The 23625-nt window shown below is 44.4% G+C and overlaps 1 protein-coding gene across 9 annotated transcripts in view; it reads left to right on the top strand.

Moving 5' to 3' along the window:
- The window catches only part of slc20a2 (solute carrier family 20 member 2), a 45421-nt gene that overhangs the window by 7942 nt on the left and 13854 nt on the right, over window positions 1–23625 (top strand). For 6 of the 9 annotated variants that reach the window (XR_015101022.1, XR_015101021.1, XM_086112330.1 and 3 more), the window contains exons 2-8: window positions 16468–17009; window positions 18158–18298; window positions 18586–18671; window positions 21241–21337; window positions 21519–21638; window positions 22451–22684; window positions 22898–23540. Coding sequence is in view for 7 of the 9 variants with exons in the window: in XM_086112330.1 (XP_085968456.1) it covers window positions 16721–17009; window positions 18158–18298; window positions 18586–18671; window positions 21241–21337; window positions 21519–21638; window positions 22451–22684; window positions 22898–23540 (1610 nt within the window). In the remaining 2 variants the exon portion in view is untranslated. Of the gene's footprint in view, window positions 1–10183; window positions 10494–16225; window positions 16373–16467; window positions 17010–18157; window positions 18299–18585; window positions 18672–21240; window positions 21338–21518; window positions 21639–22450; window positions 22685–22897; window positions 23541–23625 lie in introns of those variants that run through there. The other 3 variants (XM_086112329.1, XM_086112327.1, XM_086112328.1) reach the window with 3 other exon arrangements.

Genomic DNA, 23625 nt, shown 5'->3' with positions numbered 1-23625 from the left:
TGTTCTTACTACCGTTGTCGTTGTTGTCGCGTGATGCTTCCAATGTGTGTGTGTGTGTGTGTGTGTGTGTCTCTCTCTCTCTCTCTCTCTCTCTCTCTCTCTTCCCCCTGACAAATAACATAATAAATTAGGGTGGTCACTTAGGTAAATGTGTTGTCATGCTGGCGACGGTCGCCTTCCATTTTGTGTCCCTTTATTGTTACTGTTTTCATCTAGACAGATAAAAACAGCTCCTGAAAAGTAACTCAAGACATGACGCTAAAGGATAATGTTGTTTTTTGTTTTCCCTTGCTACATCTTTTCTTGTCGTGTGTCTTTGGCTCAAGTTCACCCTTTTGGTTCGGTCCGAGAGAGCTGTTTGTTGCAGTGTTTGGTGTTAGCCTTCTGGGAGTTGCACCGTCCCCATCAAAGCACGCTCACATAAAGTCTCTCTTGTTTTTCAGCCTCTGTGGTGTTAGCCATGCTAATGACAAGGCCCACTGCTGAACTGTGAGACAATCCAGTGAAGACATTATATATTTTTTCAATTCTTCCCTCAAGTATATTGTTTTGGGAGCGCCCAGGGCTTGGTTGACTCAGATGAGTCATGATTTTACCGCTCGGGCCCCCGGGTGATTTTGAGTGAGGAGCGTTCTCGAAAACACCGAGCGGAAAATTGGAAACATTATTCTTGGTGTTGTCATCGAAAATAATGTACTGGTAGTATTTATTTATACATCTTTGTAGTATTTGCCTTAACAAATCTACATCCCTGAAAAAAATAAGATAAAAGCTATTTGACACTAGTTACTTGACTTTATTGGCAAGTCTTAATGATTGAGTTGGCACCTGAAAGACATACCTCAGTTCCAGCCAATTCTAGACCAAGTCTGAAAAGACGTTTAAAAACGTCTTTGGGAGTGAATGAGTTAATTGCTCTCAGTCTAGGTGCAGTTTCTCAGATGTCCTGTTGGCGGCAGTAGCCTGTTGTCCGCCTGTTGCTGACTGAAAAATAAACAAGAACAAGTACAAATTTCCGCCATCCATGGTTCCCGATCAAAACTCAGAATGTGGGAGAAATTGATTCGCACTGTGGGCCAGTTTTATATTGGGTGCTTATAAAGTTTTATTCTTTTCATTGAATCTTAACTGGGCCTCTGCGATCAGTCTTGAATCAATAACTCAGGTTTGTCCCGTCCATTTTTAACTTGCCGCTCTTGCGTGACACAAACGTGCTGTTGTGGTGTGCTATGTTCCCTGCCTCCGATGGTTCATAATGTCACATCGGTACTTGTACAGCACCGAATTTGACTGTAGGGCCAGGGCAGGGCTCCATGTAAGGATGAGCAGCTGGCTCGCAGGTCAGCGTTCATGTCACGCTGCTATTTCCAGCCAAGTCATTCCTGCCGCAACAACGAACGCAAGCGACAGACATGCGACACCTCGGGCAACGGCGGGGTTGGAAGGTGGGGCAGTTTATCTGGTGAAATTCAGCAACAGGCAACCTTGGAGGCTCGGGTTTAGCGTGGTAGACCAACGGCACGCCGGTCAATTTATTGCGCATGGCTCAAGATAAGGGAGGAATGAAGATATGCGGTATGCACTGAAGAGTAAAGTTGAATTTTAACATAAGCCCAACAAACAAATCCGTGTTTGTCATGCTAACTGGCAGCAGAGTTCACTTTAGTCCTCCCCTGATTTAAACTGTCCACACGTCCTCGTATCACATAACGTGCGCATGTTACACAATATCTGTGGCAAATGGAGTCACTGCCTTATTATGTTCCGACATGATCTGTTCTTAATCATGTCTCTTTCTTAAACTCCAGGACCCCATAAAGGTACGCAGAAGGTGAGTGAAACACCTAAAAACAATCGTGCAGCAGATGCCTCCGAGCAGAACCCGTATATTTGTGTTTTGTTCCGCAACTCCGCAAGACTTTATAGTGTCATAAAGATATGAACAAATTAAAGGAAGATGCTGTTTTACAAGGCGGCCCGGTATCCAGTGGTTAGCACGTCGGCTTCACAGTGCAGAGGTACCGGGTTCGATTCCAGCTCCGGCCTCCCTGTGTGGAGTTTGCATGTTCTCCCCGGGCCTGCGTGGGTTTTCTCCGGGTGCTCCGGTTTCCTCCCACATTCCAAAAACATGCATGGCAGGCTGATTGGATGCTCTAAATTGTCCCTAGGTGTGAGTGTGGGCGTGGATGGTTGTTCGTCTCTGTGTGCCCTGCGATTGGCTGGCAACTGATTCAGGGTGTCCCCCGCCTACTGCCCGGAGATGGCTGGGTTAGGCTCCAGCACCCCCCGCGACCCTGGTGAGGATCAAGCGGTTCGGAAAATGGATGGATGGATGTTTTACAATGTACAAGGGACAATAAAACACAGGTAGCATATTCTCCTTATCAGTTGGTCAGATGCTGTCTGTCTGTCTGTCTTGTGTTATTCCCAGTGATTCTTCTTTGGGTTAATATTGTCAATCGAAAATATAGTCAGAAAAGCACCCACCTTCCAAGTAAACGTTGTCGTCCGCTTACTGGTACCACGCCGAGAACGCCATTGTGATCATATACCAGCATTGAAATCATGTGATTAAGCTCTTAATAGCTGAGTCTATTAATGACCAATTGTCTATTCCGAAAGCATTAATAAGGATATTCATACTGAACTAACTGTATGATTAATTAATAGACTGTTACATGTTTCCTTATGCTTGCCCTCATCCATTAGCACCGTTAATTTACATAATTTGACCTTTTTAGATTGATGATACTCCAAACATAGATATGGTAATCAATTTGGAACGCAGCCTGGAAAATACAACCACCGCCAACATCTTTGTGTTGTGTAAGACCACGATGGGTAACAGAGCGCATGCGAGAGCAAACGGGTTTTCTTCAAATGTGACGCCGCTATTCTCGGGCAAATTTAGCCCGGTGAAATGAGAGAGCAGGATTGAATGTCATGCAAGTTCATCCGGACCCCGTGCTGAACACCTGATGACATCTTCATAATGTTTCACGCGTTATTATTATGGTGCCAGCGCTCTACGGGAAAAGGACCAGAACTGCTAATGCTGCGGAGGCTTCTGCTTTAAGCCTGTCAACATAATGTTTACACATTAGCACCAAATGAAATTAAATACTGTTATTTTCCTGTCAGTGTGCGGATGTGTCGAGATGGGAACAACCGAGGATTTGTTTGCTTTGCTGTTTGTTTGGTTTCCTGTGAGGATTATGGGGTGCATTCCTTGGAGGATTTTTGTGCGATTGTGCCGCACTGATAGTGTCACGATGAAGGACTGCAATTGTTGAGTTTCACGGGCAACTTCCTGGCCTCAGATTTTTATTTTGCAACAAGGGAGCGAGAAAGTCCATTTGAAATCACCTACATCGATGACGACATTTTAAAGAGCCTCGTGTTTCATAATGAGTGAGTATAAATGTCTACCGCCTGCCGCAAGTTTCATTATGAGCTGATTCAGATTGATCAACAGATCTGAATACATTCAGGTTTGAATATGCCCTGTTGTAAACTGGAGGATCTTAATTGTCCATCCATCTATTTTCAGATCCGCTTTATCCTCACAAGGGTCGCTGGGGGTGCTGGAGCCTATCCCAGCCGTCTTTGGGCAGGGATACCCTGAACAGGTTGCCAGCCAATCGCAGGGCACACAGAGACAAATAAACATCTGCGCTCACACTCACACTTAGGAACAACTGAGAGTGTTCAATCAGCCTACCATGCATGTTTTTGGAATGTGGGAGGAAACCGGAGTACCCGGAGAAAACCCACGCAGGCACGGGGAGAATATGCAAATTCCACAGAGGAAGGCCGAATCGAACCCACGACCTCTGCACTGTGAGGTCGACGCGCCGGTGTCTGTGTCTTTGGTCTATGTAGCAGACACATGTGGGCTGAAGTGAATATTAGTGCAGACTGCTCACTTGGGCCAAGACCATCCCACTAAACCGGATGGTTCAAGAGCAAATAGTCTTTGGTGTGATATATTTCATTTCAGCTCATTTTACAGTGGATATAAAAAGTCTACGCACCACTGATCCGACACAAAGTTGTTGGGGGGTTTTTTTGTATGAAAAATGGGTTTATGTTAAATCGTTTCATCACTTTCTGAACTACAAACCTGTGCAACTCAATTTTACAAATGTAATCTTTTGGAGAAGAGAACGGAAAAATAAATGCGGTTCCACGAGTGTGAACACCGTCTTACTCGAGACAAGATGACATCTTTTGTTTCAACGGAGTTGGATAAATTACAGCATAGGTCGCTTTAATGGTGCAAAAAGTTTTGAGATGATTTATCTTGGTCTTGACTTTTTTTCAATCACAAAAACTTTTGAACACATACTGTATGTGTGCGCAGACTTTTTATATCCTCTATAAATGCCCACTTGCCCCTTTTATGAATTGAAACAGATGGTATCCTATAATGACTATGCCAATGTGAACCATCAAAATGCATTCAATGTGCGTGCACACATCCTAAATTGCTCCCTTCAAGGACCCCTTCACACAACCTGCAGTTGCGAAATTCCTCTCTTTATTGCGACTGCCGCCACTCGTTCCATTTGGCGAATGCTCGCCGCACGTTTCTGAGCATTACACTTAGTTTTTACCTTAAAATAACAGTGTGCCGCTAATCCGCTGACTCACTGACTGGGCGGACCTAATCCGACCGGCCTCGTGGCTAAACGGCCGTGGGAAGCCCTTGTGCGGCAATGTTTGACGCATAGTTAATATGGGACGTGCGTCTACGTCTGAGCAGAAGGAAGCCATTGCTGCAGTGTACAGGACCCCGTGTGCTCACTCCCCGCCTTGCCTCCCGCTCTGTGCACACAGAAGCAGGCACTAATCAAAGCGCCCCCCTAATACCGTTAGCTGGGTCATGTGCTGAAAGCCAGGATTAGGAGCAGGAGGGCACAGGCCAATAGATCCAGCTTAGCAGGGAACCTTCTCTCTCTCTCTCTCTCTCTCTCTCTCTCTCTCTCTCTCTCACCTACGTTTATGTCTCTGTCTGTCTGTCTATGTAGATCAGGGGTGTCAAACTCATTTCACATTGAGGTAGATGTCAAGTGGGCCGGACCATTAAAATGATACCATACTCTGCTATAAATAACCGAAATAATATGTCTTTCCTTTGTTTTGGTCTAAAGAAGCACAAGACCATTTGGGAAATGTTGACATTTCATGAACATATCTTTTACAAAACATTTCAGGAAGCACCTTAGATTTCTTTAGACAAATGTGCGATTTACTTTTATCATTCACATATATGCATTGCAACTGATCCCTCTGATTGTACAAAGGCACAAAACTTTTAACAAGTAATTGGTATTGAAAAATATGGTAATGCACTTCAAGATTAAACGAGATTTATAAAGAAAGGAATTTTTAAAGCATTTACACATGTGCATATAAAATCTAAATTTAATCACTGCCTACACCTTACAAACTAAGGAGAGTGCTATTAAATGTGTAAAGAATAAAGTATCCACGTTCTTGATAGCGTCTGCTGTGTTGGGTCTGTCTTAGTGACAGACTGAGACTGCGGTTGTCTTCTTCTCTGATCAAAACAATGTGCCCCCTAGCGGATACTCCACGAATTGCACCTTATTCAAAATATTCATTCCGTGTCTTTTATGCATTTTTTCACTTTTAAATGATCCTGCGGGCCTGATTGAATCTCCTTGGGGGGCCGTTTCCGGCCCGCGGGCAGTATGTTTGGCACCACTGATGTAGATGCAAACATCGGATGTCACAAATGCGTCTCCAAGGTACAAAGAATATGCGACATGTAGCAGTGCACTGTATGTATGTGCTGTATGCTTTTCCCTTCAATGTGGCTCGGCATCATAACAAAGGTCACACAAAGGTTAAAAGCGCACGCTTTCTCATTATTGTATAAAACCGACTTGTTCCACTGCCTGTCTATGGTGTGCCGGCAGACCAAGAAAATCTTGTGTGAGCTGTCTGTTTCCGAAAATGTCACTGTAAACAAACAGTTCTCATTTCATCCCGACTGTGATGTTCCCCCATTGTGTTTGCTGATTAGTGTGCGGGGTCTTTGCACATGCTTCATGCTTCTGTACAACAATTGCCAAGTGTAATTCAGCAGCCTTATAATGAAATGCTGCTTTCACGAGAGAAAATATATTTTTATGGGTGCTAGATGAAGTGTTGCACTTGCTTTTTTTTCCCTATCCAAAGTAATATTCTGATTCTGGTCTCCAAACTGCTCCACTGCTGCTCAATAGGGTAATGCGAGCTGTACTCACATTGCCTCACGGCGCAGTTGAAGGTGACTCATTTGCATGCGACAAGAACCCCCCAAAACTGGCTTTTGAATGTTGTTTTTAGAAAATCCCCATAAAATAGACACTCACTGGAATGCATTGAAAAAGATTTCAACCCCCTCAAATTGTTAAAAAAAACGATGACAATTCAGTATAGATTTTTTTCGACGAAAAAGGAGGGTGAGGTGGGGGAGATTGGAAAAACAAAACAACCGCTCCAAATATGAACAAAAATAATAATTCAAAATATTGGGGGAACAAAATTGAAAGAATTTGTGAATATGCAAATATCCTGATGCGGAGCTGCAAGTATGCGGGGGTTAACTGTGTTATCTTTTAAAGTCTCCTCAAATTTCTTTCATTGAAATGAACAATAACACAAGGATGATTTTTACGTCATTGCTTGTAGCTGACATTTGTATTGTTGACATCACAGTTATCCATGGATGATTAATTTCGATGGATGACTTAACCGCAAGGTTCTTTGTACCTAAACTCTGCTCGACATTCTAAGAGATATTAGAACTAAGACAATTAGTAATGCTTGGGAAAGTAGCTTTAACTTTCTTTTATTTCCCAATCAACAGTGTCAATCTGGTGGTCTTTTTAAAGCAAGACTCTCTGCTTACGCGGATCACATTTCAGTTGCCTGGGTTATGTAACGTGACAGCCATACGTTAACATTTGTTAAAGACATTTAGGAGTCCCTTCTCATGAAGAAGCCATTTGGCAGTTACGTGCGGAAGGAGGAACGAGCCGGGGAGGATTCGCTTGATCCCCAGAGCACTGCTCCAAAATGTCCTTATTCAATGTTGCAGCTCGCCCTCGATGCCCCCACGTCTTCACTTTCGCTGCAGGCCACTTTGCGCCGCTAACACATGCTGATACCGAACCTTGCCGATCCGAGATCACCAGTCTCGGCTCTGGCAAAACGCGTTGGTATGTTGAACTTCCTGGCGCTGCTGTACTTGTGAGCTCAGAGCCAGATTAACATTTCTCTGTTGCAAACACAACCGACTCATGAGAGGGTAACAAGGAGCATGGGGGGGGGGGGGGGGGTAAAGGCGTGAAGCTTTCTCGTTGGTACCGCTGCTGATTCGACAGAGGCGAGGAAGACAGAAAAGAGCTTGCTGGGTAAGATGACTCCAATGTTCAGGGACAAGATTAAAACCGGACACCCACCTTTTTTAAGAAGGCAGAATTGGTTGGCATCAATTGTGCTAGATGTCTTATGACAAGAATAGGGCCTGCAGTGTTGGTCAGTATCAGAAGTTAGCCGGGTTTGTTCTCAATGGATAAGAATGAAAGAATCTGAATAGTTTTTTGTTGTTGTTTTTTTTAAATATATGTATGTGTGTCTGTGCTGATGCTTTGCCTACAAAATGATTGTACAGTGGAGCTAAGGCAAAAGCTGCACTGGTTTCAGATCCAAATCCGTACTAAATAGTCCGGGAAAAATACATCTCGAAAGCTGCTCAATAATCCAGAGTTTGAATCGAACATCTTGCACGGCCTTCACATATCTCGCAAGCAAATGTCACAAGACCTTGGCATGTGTTTGTGTGACCTCAGTTTAAAAAAAAAAAAAAAAAAAAACAGGAAAAAAACCGTAACTCCATGTTTTTTACCCTTACTTCGTGTTTATCTGTGTCGTATGAGTCCGCTCCACATCCACACAATGGATGGTACTCGCCATGTCATTCATTTGTTATCAGTTTTTTTTTTCTTTATGCAGGTAATCACCAACAATTTAAAAATTTGGATTAAACCACTGCGTGTCAACAAGTGAAACTTTGATGACGGTAACAAAATGCCCCATACATTTTCCTCTTCTTTTTTCCATTCTGTCTAGTAGGAAAATGTCGAGTCTCAATCCAAACCGATGAACAACCCATTGTTCCACATGAGTTTGTGTTCCACATTTGAGGTTACACCGTACCTTGCGCAAGATCTTATTTTGGATGCTCTTTGAAACCCCCTTTCAAACAAGCAAACAAACACACACGCGGTGACGGCAGCGTTACTTCAAACAGTCGAAAGTGTGAAGTCACTTGGCCATTTCGGAACACGCGAGTGAAACCAAAGAGAGCTGACCTTAAAACACTATTTTAACATAACTTACTCAGCATGATTGTTTGTTGTTGTAACGCGGTTGGCACCCGTTTGTTGCTAAGGCTTGCCGGCACTGGTCCATTGTTTGGAGTGTGAACTTTAAGATGGCCACATAAAAATCACTCTAAAATAGCATTTTTACTTTTGTCTTTCATTTGTGTGTGTAACTCATGCAACACAAAGACCCCATCTCGACAAAGACATTCACATCATGCTATCATTCTTCATAGAAAATCTAAAAAGGCTGTCAAATGTATGTATTGTAAGAGACTATCAAGTTAGAAGTTTGATTCACTTTCATTTTGAAATCAAATGATTGATTGTGATGACAGGGTGGTGCATCTCGCCATTAGCCAAACTCTGGTTTAATGTATCACACGGGATGCCTTTCTCATGCGTTCATTTATGGACTTGATAAGACGGATATGCTAGAGCATTGGTCCTCAACCCCCGGGCCGCGGACCGGTACCGGTCCGTGGGTCTTTTGGTACCGGGTCGCAAAGAAAGAATAAACAACTTACATTATATCCGTTTTATTAATTTTTTGAAATCTGAAAGATGTTTTATTTTGAAATATTACCGGATTCTCAGTTACATCCATCTACAGTATGTCACTCTTGATGTCAAGGTGTGCTTCTCGGTCACATAATAGGTTACCGCTAAAATGAAACCCGGGAGCTAGCAAAATGAGTAAAAGAACAAACGTCTTTGGGAAGGAGAAAAGGCCTAGCCAGGAGACCGAAGAGGAGCCTACGACTTTTAAGAAAAAGAAGGCTACATTTAATAGACAGTATCAGGAGTCCTACTTAAAATACGGGTCTCAATGGGAAATTCCTACGCACCAAGCCCACTCTGCATCATATGCGGCGATGGTGAGCCGTATTTTTCCATGCACTTTGTATCTTATTTTGAAGGCAGGTTTAAATGTTACCATAGTGACCAGAGAGTGTTGCGGGCAGATAGGACGTTCCTCGTGTCATGATTCGTGTTTATTATTATGTTTCGAAAATACCGCAGTTTTCATTCATATTATTTAGTTGTAAAAGCGGTCCCTGGGGCAAAAAAGGTTGGGGGACCGCAGCGCTCGAGCATTTCACCTCTATAAAGATACCAACCAGCTTGTAAATGAAACAAGGACGATAATGGCCACAACGATAAATTAATTCACCGGTGACTGTGAGACTGCGGCAAAGATGTTGCTCCTGTACTCTCTGGTTGCATTGTGTACCTGACGAATGCCTTCTTGGAGACTGAAGGTTAAAATATGGTATTATCGTTTCCATCTGATCCAAGTGTGCAAGATGTTTAGTGTGGGCACGTACGAGTGTGTCACAGTCAAAACAGTAATTGCATAACTGCCTCTCCAGCAAATTATACATTTACTGCACTGCTCCAGCAGTCCTTCAGAGCGGAATTACTAGCCAAAATCTCATTCACGTGTCACAAATGCAACAGTGAACGGTATTTATATCAAGGTGCAAATTGCAGCATTCTTTGAGGTTTTTGCGGCTCTGCTCGAACGCATTTTGACAACATCATCTGAATGTGAACTTTCAGTTGCTCAATTGCAATAAGTTTATGTTATGACTCTACAAAATGCCTTTCTTGAACTGCTATACAGAGGAAAAAAAAGAGTTGTCAATAGAATGTTTGGGAAAATTCAAGTCGCTGTGTTGAGACAAAGTGTGACACTGTGTGTGGGGGGGGGGGCGACGACAGACATTCTCATTGCAGTCATGCATGCTGTTGTTGTCATTCTTGAACACCCCCCTCTATTCCGCCACCACCACCTCTCCTCTGCCTGCACATGGAGTCTTGACTGATCATAACACTGCACAGAATGTGCGTGCGCACCGCTCGTAGGCGACAGCGCCCCCCCGCTGCGGAGCACAGAGTCAGCAGGTGCAGCTGACGCAGAAAGGCTTTCGAGCAGGCAGGGCCAGTTGGGGCACCGAGAGGGAGAAGGAGCCACGGGAGCACCGGCTCACAACTCTCAGACACACTGGACAAATCAATGAGCGTTTAGACGGCTGAGAGGACCAAGAGGAGACTACGCCTCATACAAATAGCTTTGCTTCAGTCATGTATGTAAGTAACATTTGGGTTTGATTATGTGGATGAAGTGCGGCGTGGTTTTATGTGGAGGTTGGGGAAAGGATCGGTGAGGCATAAATCATTTGCATCGATGCATTTATATCTGTCATGAATTGTAAAATATTACAGAGTTGTGGTCTGGAAGGGGAATAAAACACCTCTGACTGGGGAGTTAAGTCATGCCGGGCTATTGCAGAGGCAGTGAAGTACTCCTCTCATATTATTGTTAAGAATTAGCCAACCGGACTCTCCTTTTTGTCTGGAGAATGACGACCCCGTTGTGACTCAGACCCCGCCGGGTCGACAAAACGGAGTGGCATAGAGGCGCACTGTTGCCAACGTGTAATTGAAAGGAATAATTGTGGCGGAGATGGTGTGTGGTCATGTGCAATGAGGCTGCGGCGCCAAGTCAATGTCGCCACATGGCGCAACATCAGAATCATCACCTCCTCCTAGGAGCTGATGTTTTAATGACTGCTTGTTGTCAGAATTACAGTTAAAATATGAATAACCATAGTATGTCTACAGGTCATTGAATATTTTTAGTATTGAATATTCCATTGATAAACCAAGTTTATGGGATAAAAATACATTTTCCATCCTTAAAAGAACAAAATGTGCGTGAGGCACGCGTATTATTGTCGGCCACTAAAGGCCGCTATACTCACATTCCACACTATAATATATGTGACTGTAAGTGTGTGTGTGGGTTTAAAAGGTGGGGTCTGTCCTGGTGAATGCCGTGGGTGTCAGCGAAGGAGGTAGAGTTGGCTGTTGCGAGCTCTAGTTAGCTGTTAACTGGCTGACTGTTAGCAGTCTGTGCCTGGGATTGAATTGTGCCAGTAGCACAAGCTCGTGTATTCAACAGAGGTCCCCAAGCACTGGGCTGCGGGCCACTTTGAGCCTGACCTCGCAGATCAAAGAATGAAAAACTTCCAGGGCTTCCGGTTTATTTCTTATCCGAGGCTGAAAAATATTTTATTTTGAAAAGTGACCGTATTCTAGACAATTAGCATCTTGACGCAAGTGAAGATGCTAATTGTCTTGGTCGCACCACGCTAACATTAAACCTTCAAGCTAGCAAAATGAGTAAAAAACGGACCATATCACTCATGTCGAGAGCGACTCTTGATTTCGTTATTCTGTTGCTCATATCATTCAGGCACTTTATATTTGCTCAGTGGCATCTCTTGCATGTTTAAGAACTACCACAGTGACCATAATAAAGCTTTTTTTTTTCTTCAACAAAACGCAGGCATGCAGAACATAAGTGCTGGCTAAAAAAATGGCTGGCTTGAAAATGAATAATTTTGCATTGGTCAGTCTTGATGGGGATCTTCACTTGTTTGCATGGGGAAGCTGACATTATTCCCTTTGCACAGAGGGATGGGAGAATCTCTTTCTGAATGTTTTGAGCTCCTCTTTCCATTATTCTGTCTCACTGATCAGAATGAGGCTACCCAGACTCATTGACGCAGCTTGGATGAAGCGCAACCTTCCGCAGTTTTCAGTTTTACTCCCGCTGCTTCCTTACAGAATTATTAAACGCGATCACGTAAAGCGCACTATCAAATTAACGATTATTATTATTATTTGTAGAATGTAACTGATCCACAATTTTGCTCTCCTCATTGTGATCCACCTCGACTTTTAGAATGCAAAGTTCTGGCTTTCACTGTCCTTGATCTCGACAGTCCGCCATCATTGGCTGCTTCCTCCTCTCACGTCCACCCTCTCTGCACACCGACAGCCACTCATTGGCCGGCGTGTGTTTTCAACGTGGAGATTACCCTTTGGAAAGGCTGTCTAGACTCGGCTCGGTTCTGATTTTCTCTCTCTCTCTCTCTCTCTCTCTCTCTCTCTCTCTCACCACAACCTGCTGAAATCTCATTCTGTCACTCCCGCTCTCTCCAGCCTTCATTCACTCCTCCTGTCATCATCTACTCTCTCACCCCATCTCTTTTCCAGTCTTCCACACGCTCTCAGTCTCCTTTTGGGCTTTATCTTACCATCACCACCACCTCCACCCACTGTGGCTCCCCCCCCCCCCCCCCCCACCAAACGTTGCTGTACTGTCTTCACCCAACGACAGTTTCTCACAGATGTGTGTACGCATGAAGGTGAGTGGAATTGACTTTCAGGATAGCTCTCGCTCTCTTTCTCTTTCTTTTCACCACATCACTGTCATAAGTCAGTCGGCCATCTGTTGCCGTGTCCTTGGACGTCTGGTGTATCACAACGACAGCGGGAGTCATTATCCAGTGCCGCATGCGACTTGCGCTTCTGGTCCTTTCAGCGTCCATCCACGGTTTAGTGAGAGGAGGCGGGGCGGACTGTGCCGCCGCGTGTCATTGCGGGCCCGAGCTCGTGACACGGTGTTTCCCGCCAGCTGTAGTGTCGGCCGGCGCTGCAGTGGCATCTCAGCCAGATTCATGAGCATTGTGCTGCAAACAGTGAGAGGAGGGGTCACATTGTTGGCACGGCGCGCGCTTCCAGAGGCAGACGTTGTAGCTTAGCATGCTAGTCTGGGGTCAGGAGAAATATTTTCTGCAATGCGATACACACTGTGCAAATGAAGAAGCTAGTTTCAAGCCCTTTTGAAGTTTTATACAGTGCAATGGAGTGAACAAGGAACGCTTGGCAGCTCCTGACCAAGCTGTCAGCTGCAGCGGTGATGAAACAGAGTTGCAACTTGATTTTTCCAAATTCTGAGCCTTTCCTGTCACTGCTTCTCTATAATGTGGATGAACGTCAAGCTCAAATCATGTTCTGACCTTTGGTGGCCATTGGTTGTAGTTTCCTAAAGTTAGTCAACGTTAAGCTAGAGATATGCATGTGAATTTTAGCGATTGGTCGTGAAGCTTTTTTCTCCCCATGAAGCGTTTTAGTCTCTGTATGTGTCTGCGTCTCCCTTTGACCGCCAGCAAGAAATTGTCTCTGCTAAAAATGATTCTCAAGAAGAGCTTGTTGTCACTTTCAAGTGGTTTTTATCCGGGTGTTTATGACAGGACGAGTCGTCAACAAATTGCGTCACGACCTGCAGTATGTAAACGTTGGCTCACAAACAGTGAATTTGAACTCTGCACATGACAAAAATATGAGAATATCGTAGCAACATCAGGCACTGCCAATGATTACAGGATAATCAGCTTTGCCTTTTGAACAGCTGCCGCACCCAAATAGTGAAGTGTGTGTTGGGTAAACATGAATTTTGTCAGCGTCAGCACCTCGGACAGTGGTTATGCACAAAAGATGTTCAGTGTTGATGGACACGGTTGGAGACGTTTAATTTAATTGAAGATCTTTCTTGTTGTGGTTGGCAAGTGCAGTGCAGTACAATCTGTGCCCTATTTTCGTTTGCCAGTGAGTGCATATGATCATAATCTCTCTGAAAATGTTGCTTCGTGTTTTGGTTTTTCTCCCTCAGTGTTTGCTGAACTTCAACATTGCATTCTTAAACAAGTATCTGCTATTTTGCTGAGAGTGAGGATACTTTTCCAAGCTTTTTATGACTAGACACTATATAAGGTCCCCGCTATATAAAAGAATGTTTCGTATTTTCTTTTTTTTTTTAAATCAATGGTTTTCTAACAGCCATGAGTTGAATGACTCATCAACTAGTTATGCAACATGGCCCTTGAGTTTGCTGAGGTTTCTCTGAATAAGATGAAGGTCACACAGAAAAAAGTGTGCTTTTTGAAAGTCAGAATTTATTTCAGTAGTCTGATTCAAAAAGTTCATTTCGTATATTCAGTCCACACAGAGTGAAATGTTTCCTGATATTTTTTTTTTAATGTACTTTGGTTGATTTGCATTTACAGCTACTGAAACCCTAAAAGAAACTGTATAGCTTGATTTTTTGTTTTTTGTATTTTAATTAAACATACCTCCTCAACCCCTTGGTTCCGTCCACTACTTGGGGAAGCCCTTCTTCCATTGGCTGACCGGTTTCAGTCAAAAATCTCCACCACTAAGCTCGTATGGATCAAAATTCCGCGGTGTTCCTCAAGATGACACATCAAAAACTGACCTCAAAACTTGACTGAAATAGTACTAATACAATATATTGGGGAGAGGAGCAGAAGAATACTATAGGTCGTGTACGTCAGTCATCGGTTGTCGTCAAATGTCTTTCCATTTATTTGTTTCGGAGGATTTTAGGGGGCCTATGAAGATGGCGACCACCAATTCCATTCTCAGATGTATGTTTCCTAATATTTACCGTTTGACAGTTTTGTATAGTTGTGTCTCAAAACTGTCACAATGCATTGGCAAGTACAGACCTTCATAAATGTGGTGGAGACAGTTCGGTTCAGTACAAATCACATCAACTGCAGAGGCCTTCACGCCGCCCAAATGCAATTTCCATCGGACTCACAGTGTCAGTATCACCCGACCATAAATGTAGTTGGAATGATAAGCTGCAGAGTGTAGCTGCAGGAGAGCTGCTAGGTATGAAAAACAAGGTCAAATAGATAGATGCAAAGAAATGTGCCTCAGGAGCTTTGGGCACATTGAGGCAGGAAATGCAAAAATGCAGTGATGTTCGAGTGGTCAGGTGTAGTCAGGATGCATGATCCAATAAAGAAAGCAATCTTGTAGAAGTCTTCCATTTCCTTGCTCAGTGGGAGCGACAGCATTTTTTTCCTTCGCCGTAATTTAACAGGAAGTGTTGTAACCTTTTCAAGGTTGTAAATTATTAACCTGGTGTGGTTTAGAGGCAATCATATCGGCGAACAGGATTGCCATTTACAACGTGCTTTTTCTATGGGAAAGGAAATCACAGCTGTCGTTTGTCAGTTGAATATACAGCCTTTTTAGACATTTGACAGAAAACCCTCAGTACAGAATTAAAAGTTTCGGATTTTAAATTACCACGGAATTAAATAGATGGCACATACTGATCCAATGTGGTTTCACCCGGACCTGATCAAAGCCACTTAAGCTTTCATGTGTGTCTGCAGTGGTCCAATGGAGGACAGAGAATAGTGTGTGACCTCAGTATTTCCAGATGGAGGCTCTCCTGTGAGGAAGAGGGTAACTGCTTGCCCCCCACTCGCAATGAGCACAGCTCATGCTGAGTTAATCGAGTTGTTTACATGGAATGCGCCCTGTGAACAATTGACACGACCGTAGAAGGCAATGGTGCATTCGCCTCCTCAATAAAGCAGCGTCGTGTTTATGTTTCTAATTTTACATCAGCTTCAGAATCATTGTCAGCATCTAACGCCATTAGCATACTAATTTAGGATGGACATTTCAATTGACTAAGTGATTAATGGCTAATTTAAAATGTCATTGTTGGACATTGTTTGGTGAAGCAAAATGGGGCACCGTACATCACAGGCGGGCTTGGTTTTTGAAGGAGTTCCGTTCCTACCGTGGCCACGTATCTGTATTTGTACGTTAACCTGAGCGTGGACGTTCATCGCTAACCTATTCTAAGGCAAAACCAAAGACAAACTTACCAGTCGATCAAGAAAATTCAATCTAAAATTGTCCTCTAATGCGGCCCGGCGGTCCAGTGATTAATGCGTCAACCTCACAGTGCAGAGGTCATGGGTTCGATCCCTGCTCCGGCCTTCCTGTGTGGAGTTTGCATGTTCTCCCCGGGCCTGTGTGGGTTTTCTCCGGGTACTCCGGTTTCCTCTCGCATTCCCAAAAACATGCATGGCGGGCTGATTGAACACTCTAAATTGTCCTGAGGTGTGAGTGTGAGCACAGATGGTTGTTCGTCTCTATGTGCCCTGCGATTGGCTGGTAACCGGTTCAGGGTGTCCCCTGCCTACTGCCCGAAGCGGAACAGAAAATGGATGGATGGATTGCTCTCTAATGCGTAGCCTTCTCAACCACTGTACTGCGGCACATTCAAAGTGCGGTGCTGTGGGAAATGATCCCATTTTAAATAATTATTCTGTCTGGTTATTAGTCTGAAATTGTTAAAAAGGTTCTGTCTTTTCTCTTGCAGGTGAGGGAACGTGCGGACAGGCTGTCTCACACTAAACTATGGAATGCTCTCTGCACCCAACATCACTAGTCTCCAATCTTTGGACTCACCTGCGCAAGCTTAGTTAACAGCTGTGCTCCACCCCTCTTTCCGACCAGGGGACGAAGAAAAGGAGCGGGCCCCTCAAGTCCTCCGCCATCCCTGGGGCACTTTCACTTTTTAACGTATTTAAGATTGTATTCTCTTCTTGTGTGCGGGGTGAAAACATATCAAAATGGATCTGGAATCGTATCTATGGATGGTGATTTTCGGCTTCATCATCGCCTTCATTCTGGCCTTTTCGGTGGGCGCCAATGACGTGGCCAACTCATTTGGCACGGCGGTGGGGTCCGGCGTGGTCACGCTGAAGCAGGCCTGCATCCTCGCCTCCATTTTTGAAACGCTGGGATCCATGCTGCTAGGGGCCAAAGTGGGTGAGACCATCCGCAAAGGCATCATCGACGTCAACTTATACAACGACACGGTGCCTGTGCTCATGGCAGGCGAGGTCAGCGCCATGATCGGTAAGTTAACTCAGAATTAGGCTTGGTCTGTGGCAATTCTCTCTCTATAGTCCCTCATTAGTTTTAATTATCGTATTTTCCACACTAAAAGGCGCACTGGATTATGAGGTGCACCTCCAATGAATGGCCTATTTTGTAATTTTTTTTTATACATTGGGCATTATAAGACAAAGTCTACAGTGCATCCACTAGATGGAGCTATGCTCAAGGAAACCCCAACGGAACGATCAGATGTCAGTAAAACTAATTTAATAAAGCAGCGACACAGTTCCCTTAACCAACAGCAAGTTATAACATTGACTTGTTAACGTCGAACTCTCTTGCTGCTGCTCTATTTCCGTGTTCAAATGCGTAACCTTAGGTTTGAACTCTGCGTTATCAGCATGTCTCGAACAAGGAGCCATTTTGGGGTCGAAATATTACCGTAATGACCATACACAAGGCGCATCGGATTTTAAGGCGCTGTGAGCTTTTAAGAAAATGGAAGGCTTTTAGGTGCCTTTTAGTGCGAAAAATGTGGTAATAGTGTAGGGACCGAAATAGACATTATTGAATGGTTGATGTAGGTCTATTGTATATCACGCTTCAATCAAACTTTTCTTGAATTATCATTCGGACTACAAAAATCCATCCTGATTTGAACGTATGTGACAATTCAAAACTTTTGGGTCACTTGGAAATGTCGTTATTTTTTTATTAAAGAAAAACTGAATGAAATTAGCATACGATTAATCAGAAATGCAGTCTCAACATACATAATGAGCCCAAAATTTGGTCACCCCTTAAAAAAGATCCGTCCTAAGTGACTCACAAAATTTTGAATGGTCGCGTATAGTTGCCAAAAGCCAAAGTAGATGAAAAATGTACTTGCACTGTCTCAAATTTTAGGGACAAAATGCCACCGTTTAGGGGCAGTCTGCCGCCTTGAAGTGTCTTTGTTGTACTGTGAATTCTTTCAAATCATCAGTCCCGCACCCAAGCGGATCACGTAACTAAAGCAGTCAAATAGCAAATGCGTAAGAGAATGTTTCCATTTCCTTCGCTTTTGCTCATGTGACTGTGAGATGTGCTGTAGTGGCGCACATCCACCCATGCCGTTTTGTGGAATACTTCACCTCCATCAATTAACGTCTGTGTGTTGTTTACAGGCTCGGCGGTATGGCAGCTCATCGCCTCCTTCCTCAAACTGCCCATTTCCGGAACCCACTGCATTGTGGGCGCCACTATTGGGTTCTCCATGGTCGCCATAGGCACCAAGGGCGTCCAGTGGATGCAGCTGGTCAAGATTGGTAATATAAATCCTTTGAAAAATGTTAGCTTAGGCGTTGTGAAACTCTCCGCGGGAAAGTCTTTTATATCTATTGACAATCAGCCAAGCGAGTTGCTGGAGTTACCTCCCCCACGTGGTTTAGCACGTCGGTTTTCAGAGGCGTGGGGAACATACATAATGAGTTGACCCCGAGTTCATGTAGGCTGAACAGAAAGATGAATACAAGTGGCTGTGACATAAAAAGCACGTTTCAATTGGTACTTTTGGGCCTGTGTTACTCTTCTGATCAATTCTCTCTGCGTGCAGTGTCGTCGTGGTTCATCTCCCCCTTGCTGTCTGGGCTCATGTCCGGAGTCCTCTTCCTTCTTATCAGGAATACCATTCTCAACAAGGTTGGTTGTTGCAATCAGTATTCGCCTCTGAGTCATCTAAAGAATCAGTCAGGGGGTCGGCCTCGATCCATTTGTTCTCCCCCGAATCTTGGTACGGTCCCTTGTGTGCTTCCAACTTTGTGGGAACAGTTTGGGGGAAGTTCCAGCATGATGGCGCCACTGTGGAAGAACATGAATGGTCTGAGCTCAACCCTATCAAGCACTTTTGGGTTGTACTGGAACAGGAACTGTAAATCCCTCAATTATCAGTTGTTAAAGGAACACTTTCATTTAAACTGACTTTTTCCATTGCGTTGTTCAGCTTTTATGGTTCATACACACTGACACAAACAGTGTCACAAATCATTGGTTGCTCCCACCTGTGAACATTGTGGTTTGCTCGTCCATTAAAACAACACTTTCAGTTGACTAAATTGGATTTATACACGAGCCAGGACACGGAACGTGATGAACTCTCTTTCAATGAATGTCAGCATATTCATTTTTAAAATGGGTCCTTCAATAACAATTTGAGAAATTGGTTTTGACAGTTACTTGAGATCGCCTTTGGTGACAAGCTATTATTGCTATGAAAGTCTGGTTAATCAAATCAGAATGTGTGTGGTTTTAAAACATTTTTTTCTAACTGTCAGCCTGATTTAGTGCCTGGATGAAAAAAAAAGTCCTCACTGGCACACACACGTGCACAAGTGCGCACAAACTTACTTCAGCACAGATAAAAATCCATTTGCTTTGGCAACACCAGCGCATCTCGTATTATATAACAGGCAATCTCTGGCAAGCGAGGAAAGAAAACGTGTGGCAGCTCATTGTAAGGTCACGACAGCGTGATCGCAGGATGAATGACTCGCGGGACGATCGGTTCAATCAGACTGACTGCAGGATGAGCTCGTCTGTGTTTCGGCTGGCTGTGCATATGGTAGAAGGGGAATATTTGAGTGTTGATATTTAATGCTTACATTTGACTTGTTGAGTCATTTTTATGTCTTTTTAGACTTATTACCATTTCTGCGATGTCACACTTGTCAAATGTGATCACGTTCCTCACTCAACAGTGGTGATCTGATTTGAGTTTTGAGATTTGGTGGAAACGTGGCTCGACAGGACAGCACGCTCATCCGCGAATGCACTTTTGCATTGCAGTATCTACAGGCGGAGGGCAGAAATTGAATGTACTTGCCACGACAGACTCTCACGTGGCGAGACACGCAGGCTGGAGGCAGAACCGCGGCTCTGTGTTTCAACAATAGCAGGCGGCTAAGAGTCCAACTGGCAGCGATATCAGACAACTATTTGCAAAACAACTTTGACATCGGAGAAGCTTCTCATCAGCTGATCTGAGTCAGCAGAGGCGGGGTGGTGGGGGATTCCGCTGGCGTTGCCGTGGTGATGCCAACGGCTTAGTTGACCAGGATTGGGGCTTGTTACTCTGCTCTGTTTTGATGTCATGAGGGTTGGGAGAGGAGAATCCCGTTTATATAAGTGATTTGGTATTAGTCATTTTACATAGACGACGATGGCACCTGGTAGAGGATGTACATTTACTGCCATGCCGTCGTGACATTTAACAATACAGGGAACCGCCGCTACTCGCGAGCCCAACCACAAAGAGCAAAAAATCGGTGAACCCCATATATCATATAATGGCAGCAAAGGATTTTTTACTACCTTTGGGGTGCAGCTCTCAAATATTTTGGTATCATTCTGAAAATTCTAATCATTGAGTAATTTGGATGAAATAAAAAAGTATATATTTTTGCTTGGTTAAAGAACAATTATGAATACACGATCAAAAAGAACAGACTGAACTCAGTAATAATGAATAACCAATCGGTTTTTGCATTTTAGCTTATCAACATTTTTTTTCCCTAACTTGAAACTGCCCGTAGCAGCAAACTGTATTTTCTTCTCAAGCAACGTAGGTGAGATTTTCAATTATGAGACAAACTGACAACAGAAACACAATAGCAATTTTGCCAGCTAAAGCAGCACATTGGACTCAGCCTTGTTAACGATTGATCTGTAGTAACTGCAACTGTCGTGTCTGACAGCTCTTGGCAGCCTATATGCTAGCAGCTAGCCGCTAACACTGGCAACAGCCGCTGTATTATACAATGTCAACATGTTTCATTTGTGTTTTTTTTAGTGTCCTTAATTTGCAGTGGAACATGATTTCAGGACGAGTTTGTGTTACTGTTGGCAGCAAAAATTCTGCCCCTTCATTCTTAACACCACAATTTTTTCTTGTTGCCCTTAGTCTCCGACAAATAAATGACGTCTCCTTAACATGGCCAAGAGGTTCATGCTGAGTAGTATATACAGGAGACCCTCATCCTCCTCGCTTGTTGTTTGTTAGCAGTTTCCCACGGTACAATGTCGAAGTAGAAAAACCCACCATGCGTGTCGAGCCCGTACTTCGCTGTGGAAAACTGCATATGACTCCCGCCTAAGCCATGTTTCTTCAAACTCCTTTCACTTTGTCTGAAATCTGTAATGATAATCAATAGGACCACATGACCCAAATCATATCTTCTTATCCCGAAATGGTGCCTGTTTTTAACTCTTTTAGGAAGATTCCGTCCCCAATGGCCTGCGAGCGCTGCCCCTCTTTTACGCCACCACCATTGGGATCAACACCTTCTCCATCATGTACACAGGAGCGCCATGTAAGATTCACGTGTAGTCTGACACCAATGTACGATCAAATTATCACGTCAGGCATAAGAGGCGACGCTGCCACTGTAATCGGCGTGCTCAAAATTCCGACTGCGGGTGTGACAAACATATTGATCGATGAACATGGTCGTCTGTCCACTCCATGTGCTTTTCTACGCTTATTGGTTGCAGTGCTGGGGATAGAGATGCTGCCAGTGTGGGCCATGTTTCTCATCACCTTGGCAGGATCGCTGGTGTGTGCAGCAATAGTGTGGATCTTCGTCTGTCCCTGGATGAAGAGGAAAATTGCAAGTAGGTTTCCAGAATTCGCTGTTGACTCGGTGGCTTCTTGCCAAAGCCTCCCAAATGTGTTTGCTTTGCTTCTATGTTTTGATTTCTACATGTAGTGCTCTCACATTGTCGGGTTACTGTCGCTCCATAAATTAGAATACTTTTGGAAACAAAATGGATTTCAGTCGTTCTGAAAAGACGTTTAAAAACGTCTTTGGGAGTGAATGAGTTAACAATATTGGCTTGACTTTTTGTGATTGAGCTACTGAAATAAACGAGCATGTCTACAATATTCAAATTTTCTGAGATGCAGCTGTAATTGAAAGAAAGAGCAGAACTTGCACATTATTTTCCCTATTGCCGAATTCACGACTCTGCCTTTAACCCTGCACATGAGGCCAAGTATCCAAACACACATTGTGACCTGGATGCCTGTAAGGATTATAGGTGACGTTAAACGGGTCATTACTACATCCGCCTTAAATGACTTGGTGAATGACTGGAGGTTGTGTTTGGACTGAGTGTTGTTTGTGAACTCGACAGGGTGGTTGGGGGTGCGTTGCGCTGGAATTTGTTCGCCTTGAACCAGCTGATGGTTGAACTTGTGTCCTGTATTGTTTTTTGTATTTTTACAGCGGGAATAGCGCTCCATAATTTTCCAGTTCTTTCTCTGTTAATTATAGTTGATTCTAGCCGTGATACAGTTTCACTCCAATTTGGCAGGCCAAGTGATTGAATTTGGATTCATTTATTTCAAGATCACTATTGAGGTTGAACTAGAGTACCGTACATTCGGTGTGCTCATCTTTCTCTGTGTGTCAATTATTCTTCAGGTCGTCTGAAGAAGGAGCAGGCTTTGTCCAGGATCTCCGACGAAAGCTTGGATAAGATTCCTGAGGAGGAGGAAGAAAGCCCCGTCTTTAAGGAGCTGCCTGGGGCCAAGGGCACAGATGAGGCTGTGCTGCCGCTCACTGGGGGCAGTAGCGAGAGGAACGCGCGCACCTCCAACAGCGAACTCACCAACCTGACCAACGGAGGCACCGTCATGCCAAACGGACGAGTTTACGGTACAAACCATTCATTTCAAAACTTGTAACCGGTGTCTCCAATTCGAATCTTCCGTATCCCCAAAACCTTTTGTCATACCATAAGTACCCCCACTCATTCTTGTTGGTAATTCTCCAAAAGTAGAATGGAACACAACTGACTACTAAATGAAAGTCATTTTACTTTGTCTCCTTATTTTGAATTAAATTCTTCTACTTCCTGTTATATTGCAGCCCGGACCCACTCGATGACCAACGGCTGCCTCAAGTCGCCCGTCTCTAACGGCAGCTTTAGCTTCGACGGCCACATGCGCAGTGACGGCCAAGTTTACCACACGGTGCACAAGGACTCAGGTCTGTATAAGGACCTGCTGCACAAAATCCACCTGGGCCGAATGGACGACAACGAGCGTCCCGGCGCCACCGCCAACCCTCCCGACAACAACTACCGCCTGCTGCGACGCAACAACAGCTACACCTGCTACACGGCGGCCATCTGCGGGATGCCCGTGCAGCCGATCATGCGCACGGAGTCTCGCGACGACAGCGAGAAGCTGGTCGGGGAGGGCGGCGGCGGCGGACGCAGCAACAGCGTGTCCTACTCCAAGAAGCGTATACGCTACGACAGCTACTCGTCGTACTGCAACGCCGTGGCCGAGGCGGAGATCGAGGCGGAAGAGGGCGGCGTGGAGATGAAGCTGGCTACCGAGCTGGAGGGGGTGGAGGAAGAAGGGGGATCCGCACCTTTGCCTCTGGACGACCTGAATGACGAGGATCACGAGGAGAAGGACAAGTCGGAGGTGTTTCTGCTTTTCCACTTCCTGCAGATTCTCACCGCCTGCTTCGGCTCCTTCGCCCACGGAGGCAACGACGTCAGGTGCCAATATTGTGTGTGTGTGTGTGTGTGTGTGTGTGTGTGTGTGTGTGTGTGTGTGTGTGTGTGTAAATGGCAAGAGCGAGAG

This window comes from Hippocampus guttulatus, chromosome 5 (assembly GCF_054856545.1).
Source record: "Hippocampus guttulatus isolate MCC_2025c chromosome 5, RoL_Hgut_1.0, whole genome shotgun sequence".
In the NCBI taxonomy this organism is placed as follows: Eukaryota; Metazoa; Chordata; class Actinopteri; order Syngnathiformes; family Syngnathidae; genus Hippocampus; species Hippocampus guttulatus.
Note: the sequence above shows the minus strand (reverse complement) of the source record. Positions and strands in the feature narration are given on the sequence as shown.